We start from the raw sequence: 6,054 nt of genomic DNA, 5'->3' as shown, positions 1-6,054 counted from the left end.
AAGTTCAGCTTTGGTCATTTCTACAGGGAATGTAATGAAACACTGCTGCTGTTACCCGATGCTGAGGCAGCTGAGAGCCAGCTTCATTTGTCTGTGCAGACACTTTATATCTGTTGCCAAACAGCACAATTTTTGGGGCAGCACATTGACTCAAGTGAATTGAATTGTATTACTTTGGTGGGTGACTCACAGTAACTAAGTTTATCACCAATGTAAATGTAAAAGGGCTGAAACAGGCATAATCTATTTTGGTCATTCCGTATTTCATTATCAATGTGAGATATTCAGATTTAAGTATATTTTTGGAATGACATGGGAACTCATAAGACGTTGCCTCCAAAGTATTTTTTCAGTTTTTTCAGGTTCTGAATAGTTACAAATACCTGTTTTTTCATCTATGATTGTTCAATATTTTTGGTATTTTGAACCAAAAAAATGTTCTGAAATCCTTGAGTGTTAAACTGAAGGATTTAGTCCTGAAAGTGTTTTGAGTGTTATGTAGTAACAATCTTTCAATCAAGTTACTGGGCAAAATATTTTAGCTGGCCTTTTATTCTCTATCACTTGATCATGGACCTACAAGAGTCAAAGTTTGAGAAAAAAGAAAAACACGCACATCTACCTCCCAGTTAGGGATGGGTGCTGGATCAAAAGCAACGACCGAATAAGGGTTTAAAAAAAATGTTTGAAAAATATCCACACACCAAGAGATTGGTATACATATTTTGATGACCCCCTGAAGAAGAGCATATTTTTGCTCAAAACGCCATGCTAAAATAAATTTTCTGTACTCTATGTAAAATCAACCTACTAGTCACTACCGTGCAAAGTTGCCACCTTATCCTCTTTTATGTTGTTCTTTTGAATCTCTACTACAGTTCTCTCACAGCCACCGACCATCAGGGAATGGGCTTTGCCTCAGGTATCTTTGCAGACTGGATACAATTTGATGATGAAGTGTTAAGATTTAGAATACATTTGGACTATTGTGTTAATCAGCACTATGCCTTAATATTCAAGTATCCCAGTATCCCAGCGGTGGATTGTCATAAACAAGTTAGGGGTTGTGTACACAAAACAAACTCACTATAAGTAGACTTACCTTTTTTGTAAAAAATAAGTTATACAAACAGTGTTACATCAGCAACATGCGTCCTTTGCGTTTAACTCATCACGCCATTAGGAGTGGGCAGCCACTGGTCGGCGCCCTGGGAGCAGTCAGGGGATCAGTGTCTTGCACACTTTGGCAGGCGAGGAGCAGCTTGAGAATAACAGCAGAAACTTTCGGTTCCATGACGACTGCTCTAACCCCCGAGCCAAGCTGTCCATAAAATTAGATTCACCAATATACCCATAATTCCTCCAGAGGATTTTGTGAGCCTTCAATAATGTTTTGCAAGGTGCACTAGGCACCAACAAAGCTCAGACACAGCATGTTATATGACAATATTGTGGAACTTTTACTCATTATTAAAAAATAAAAAAACAGAATGTTTCATATCGTCTGCTCTATTCACCCCCCCCCCCCCCCCCCGCCCTGGTTAGATGTTTATTCTTGCCTTGTGATTGTTTATTGTTTTCATTTTGAGGTAGGTTTGCTGTAATCATATTCTTTGGCTCTTGTTGGAGCTAGTTGTTTTTCGTGAGGATGTAAGACTGTGGAGAGGCAGAACAAAGTCTGGCGGAAGATTGTTTCAAATAAGTCACACAGAGCGCTGCAGATAAATAAATCATGTACAGAGTTGGCCCACAAAAACAGAATATTTGTTTTAATACTTCCGCTTACTCATTACTTTTTGTGCTGACACACAGTCAACCAATAAACACAGAAACAGACACAACCCTTTCCCAGACTGAGGACAAAATTATATTTCATCCCCTCCACTCCCAAGAGCCCCTGATGTATATTTTTATCCATCATTATTTTGCAGCCAATTTTACACAATCTGCTATTTAATAAAACCTGCCAAAGCTGAAATATAACTAAGTCAAATGAGGCAGAGATTCTTAGGGTACAGGAGCATAAATTATTTCTTTATTACTGTTATAAATTGTTTTCAAGCACGGTTATTGCCACTTTGAAATTCCGTAGAGGTTATTTTCAGAATTTGATTGACACTTAACAGAAACCTTAATATATAACTTTTACTATAAATTTCCAAGCTCCCAACATACATGGATTTCTTTTATAATAGATCTACCTACAATCTGATACATGTTTCAAAGATATATTAATCAGAGATATCATATGATATGGCCCCGTCAGATAATCACATTACAACAGGGTTCACTCTAGATTCAGGACACACACACACACACACACACACACAAAAGAACCCATTAATACCAAAGGTGTGCAGACATGCACATTGAGCTCTTCCTTCAAATGTTCATCATATCTTTTTGAGCTACTAAGTTCTAATAGCCTCACAGTGCTTTTTTATGTTTATAAAGGTCACTTTTTGTTTGGATCCGCCCCATGGAAAATGTTATGTTAACATCTTGTTGAATGTTTGTATATTTTCCTGCATAGTTTCATCATGATGAACTAATCTTTCTTCTAAAAATAATGAACATGTTTGCAACTACACAGAGCAGCTCTGGGCATATCTGAGCCTTGTATTTTCTAAGACATGTAAGGATGAGATTCTTTAGTTAATAATAAATAGCCTCTAATCATACCTCTAAAATAAAGAGGGCCGAAATGCATTTACAAAGTCAATTGTCATGCTCTTTATTTATAGGTCCATTTAAACCTTTTTTCACCTTAAAAGGTATCAGTTACAACCTTATAGCGATGTCATATAAAATTCCCAGATGTGAAAAAAAAATACGTGTCTTATACGAACATAGTGGTATTGCTATATTTCAAAAAGTAACAGAGAACTGCTGGAAGGCTTGTGTTTAGATGATCTAATTTTGAGCATGGTCAGTGCTGGGAAAAAATCCTCAGAACGTTGTTTTGTGGCCTGTATGTTTCGAGATTTGGGTTGTATTGCCGTTTTTTCTCCAGCTTTTGTTATTTCCTCTCTGTTATGTTTGTTTCTTGTGCTGACAAACCACGAACAGCCACATGTAACAACAGATTAACTCTTTATTTTTTGAGAGGCATTACTCCATACTGTGACGTGTCGGATGATAATCAAGTGCTTTTCTTTGGGAGAACTCGTTTGTTGAACATTCTCTTCAGATTTATAAAGCAGATTTCCTGTTCATGTGACCATATACTTCTATGAGACATCTGAGTGCTGCTGACCTTTTTGATGACTTTACTCCAAACAGGCACTTGTCTCCTTTAACTTTAAGTTTACTTGCTGTGTTAGCTCGAGCACCTGTCTCAAGTCGTTTATCATGTTCTTCTCGACTGGACCCCCACACAAGGATGTAATGCATTACCATATCAAATATCACATGTTTTTTCTTGTGGTATACTTCTGGCTCTGATAGAATTACATATAGCACCAGGAAACTGTGCATTACAGCCTTTATCTGCAGTTTAAAGTGCTCCCGTTTGAGTGTTTTGTTTCAACATCAGAGCAGTATAAATATACAATATAAGAATATGATGATTGTGACAATGTAATGAAATCACTTTCTGCACTCCCTCCATACCAGAGAAATACCAACAAAGACAATAACTGACAGCAATCATAAACAATACAACATTATAACAAAATATTTATTTCTCCACATTTCCAATATCCAAGCCTGTTTCAGCCTATCTTAGTGACTGTATTTGTTTGGGTGTTTAAATTGCTGTTTCCCAGCCCTTTTTCTTGTGTTTGAAAAACATAGCGTATTTTAAAAGTGGGAAACTATAAAAAAGATCCTACTCATCCTCACCTATCACATGCAGGAAGCTTGGCACGTTTTCCAAATTGTCTTCATCACATCCACTGGCAGCCTTATGAATGCTGGAATCTGTTAAAAATCATTTACCTGCCAGAGTTCCCGTAAAATGCACATGTGTTAGCGGACTTAGCTTTTCCATATTTCCTTTTTGTATATATTGAAGAAAGCGGACACTTGTTGCTCTTGTTAGCCTTTTTTGTCAATACTTCCTGCGTACATCAAACTTCGCTTCCTCTTGCGGCGATTATCCCACTTTCAACATCTTGTTTCTTGTGTAGAGAAACCGATCTAAGAACGCTTTATTACTGACTCGCAAATCTGTCTCGATCGCTCAACCTTCTGGGTAAAATAGTATAGTAAAAGGCAACCAACACCTTCAGGACAATAAACTTCAAAAACTACAAGTCCCAGAAGTCGTTTTCTAAACGGTGACGTCACCAAGACTTATAAAGCTCGAGCACACGCACATTTGCGCCTGCGCATTTTTTTTTTCAACACCGCTTGCATTTTGCCGTCATTTTGCACGTGAGGCTGTCACTGTCTTCAGTTATCTAAGCAAGTGAGTTATGTCATCAAATTCATTTTGTGTGTTTTTCAGTGGATAATTGAAGCGGCATTGGGCTTTCTATTAATTTAGTCATGTCCTTTATTTGGTGTGAATTGACAAACGACAGGCTTGTAAGCATTTTAAAAGGTTAATATGGTTAGCTTCCGCTAGCTAAACCTACTGTACATGCGCTTGTCTTACATAAGACAACACAGCGGAGCTGGTACACTACAGTAAAATGTCATTTAGTTTTTAAATCGCAGTTGTTTTACCCCTTTCACTTGTATAAGACTATATGAAATGAAAGTGCAATATGGTGATCGTGTCAGACAGAAACGGCACGTTAGTTTTCCCAAATAAAACCAGTAATTGGCGATTAGTTGCGAGACCTTGTCTAGATTTGTGCATTTTTAGTTAAAATTAACACTGAAAATCTGCTCTACTCCCGTTTAAACCCCGCAGCTTTTGCGGATAATCTCGTTTACTGTGGATGGAAGTGTGTGTTAATGAAAACGAAACTCTTTAAAGATTTATGTTCATAGCCATTTCTGGTCTCTGACCTTGGTGGTCTTAGAATATTTACTTTCTCCTGAGAGCATGAGAGAACGTACTAACCCCATGATAGCAAGGTTGAATTATTAAAAGGCTTGTATTTGATGCATTTCTGTGAAAGTGGCTTAACTAGGATGAAGAATGAAATAACTTCCTTGACAGGCCCAATTTTGTCACTCATTTCTTAAACCAAGCCAGAAGATGTCAACCCACGCTGCTGCCTCTGTGGAGCCTGCTTCTCCAGCTCTGGAAACTGAGCAGAAGAAGCCCCTAAAGCCATGCTGTGCTTGTCCTGAAACAAAGAAAGTTAGGGATGCATGGTATGTCCCTCATAACTGTCTTTTAAAATAAAAAAGTTATTAAGCTGACACCCCCTCCCTACCTTCGCAGTATCATCGAAAAAGGAGAAGAGAACTGCACAGAACTGATTGAAGCACATAAAGACTGCATGAGGCAGCTCGGCTTCAAAATTTAACCTTGGTTTGAGGTAAGCATCCAATCCCTCTATTTCACCAGTTTAGCATGAAATTTCTTGGTGCTACATTTGGCTCATGAATACAGATATGTGCAGCTGAACATCAGTTTGTGAGATCTCAAGCAGAATTATAATTATTTAGAGCAGCTTAGCAGTGAATTATTCAAAAGTTTTACTGATGAGATTGAGTAGTTACTGTGCAGGGAAGGACTAGTTTGCAAGATTTGACCAATGAAATCATTAATTCTATTAACTTAAAATTGAGCAGTTCCACTTTCTCTTTGAACCTGTCACAGGCTGCATATAAGGCTAGTAATGTGTGGATGGCTCTGAAAAAGGAAATTTTGGACTTTTCAGTGTCTCAATTTTAAGAATTGTTTTGTAAAATCTAATTTTCTTTCTCCCACAGTGTGTTGCTGCTATCCTTACACCTTATTTAACTGGGAGGAGTCACTGGTGTGCTGATGTTCTGAATTTTTTATAAGTGTGAATGAGTTTCTCTTGAACTGAATAAATTCTATGCAATGATTCTTGTTGGCTTTTTAAATTGGGAACATTGTCGTTTTAAGCACTTGAAGGTCCCTGACTTGAACGCCACAGTTGCTGTCCCTGGTATGAACTTGGACTT

General features: G+C 37.7%; 1 protein-coding gene across 3 annotated transcripts; it reads left to right on the top strand.

Moving 5' to 3' along the window:
- The first annotated feature begins 4,337 nt into the window (after nucleotides 1-4,337).
- On the top strand, nucleotides 4,338-5,954 carry cox17 (cytochrome c oxidase copper chaperone COX17). 3 transcript variants are annotated; one of them, XM_086145278.1, is made up of 4 exons: nucleotides 4,338-4,411; nucleotides 5,114-5,271; nucleotides 5,342-5,438; nucleotides 5,836-5,954. In XM_086145278.1, the coding sequence occupies exons 2-3, from the start codon at nucleotides 5,153-5,155 to the stop codon at nucleotides 5,424-5,426; spliced, it is 204 nt and encodes a 67-aa protein (XP_086001404.1). In that variant the 5' UTR covers nucleotides 4,338-4,411; nucleotides 5,114-5,152; the 3' UTR covers nucleotides 5,427-5,438; nucleotides 5,836-5,954. The 3 variants fall into 3 exon arrangements, with proteins under 3 accessions (XP_086001404.1, XP_086001405.1, XP_086001403.1); XM_086145279.1 differs by having other exon boundaries at nucleotides 4,340-4,411; nucleotides 5,150-5,271; XM_086145277.1 differs by having other exon boundaries at nucleotides 4,340-4,411; nucleotides 5,146-5,271.
- Nucleotides 5,955-6,054: the final 100 nt, after the last annotated feature.

Source organism: Fistularia commersonii, chromosome 4 (genome assembly GCF_037954325.1).
Source record: "Fistularia commersonii isolate RoL2024-O1a breed Wild chromosome 4, RoL_Fcom_v1.0, whole genome shotgun sequence".
NCBI lineage: Eukaryota > Metazoa > Chordata > Actinopteri > Syngnathiformes > Fistulariidae > Fistularia > Fistularia commersonii.
Note: the sequence above shows the minus strand (reverse complement) of the source record. Positions and strands in the feature narration are given on the sequence as shown.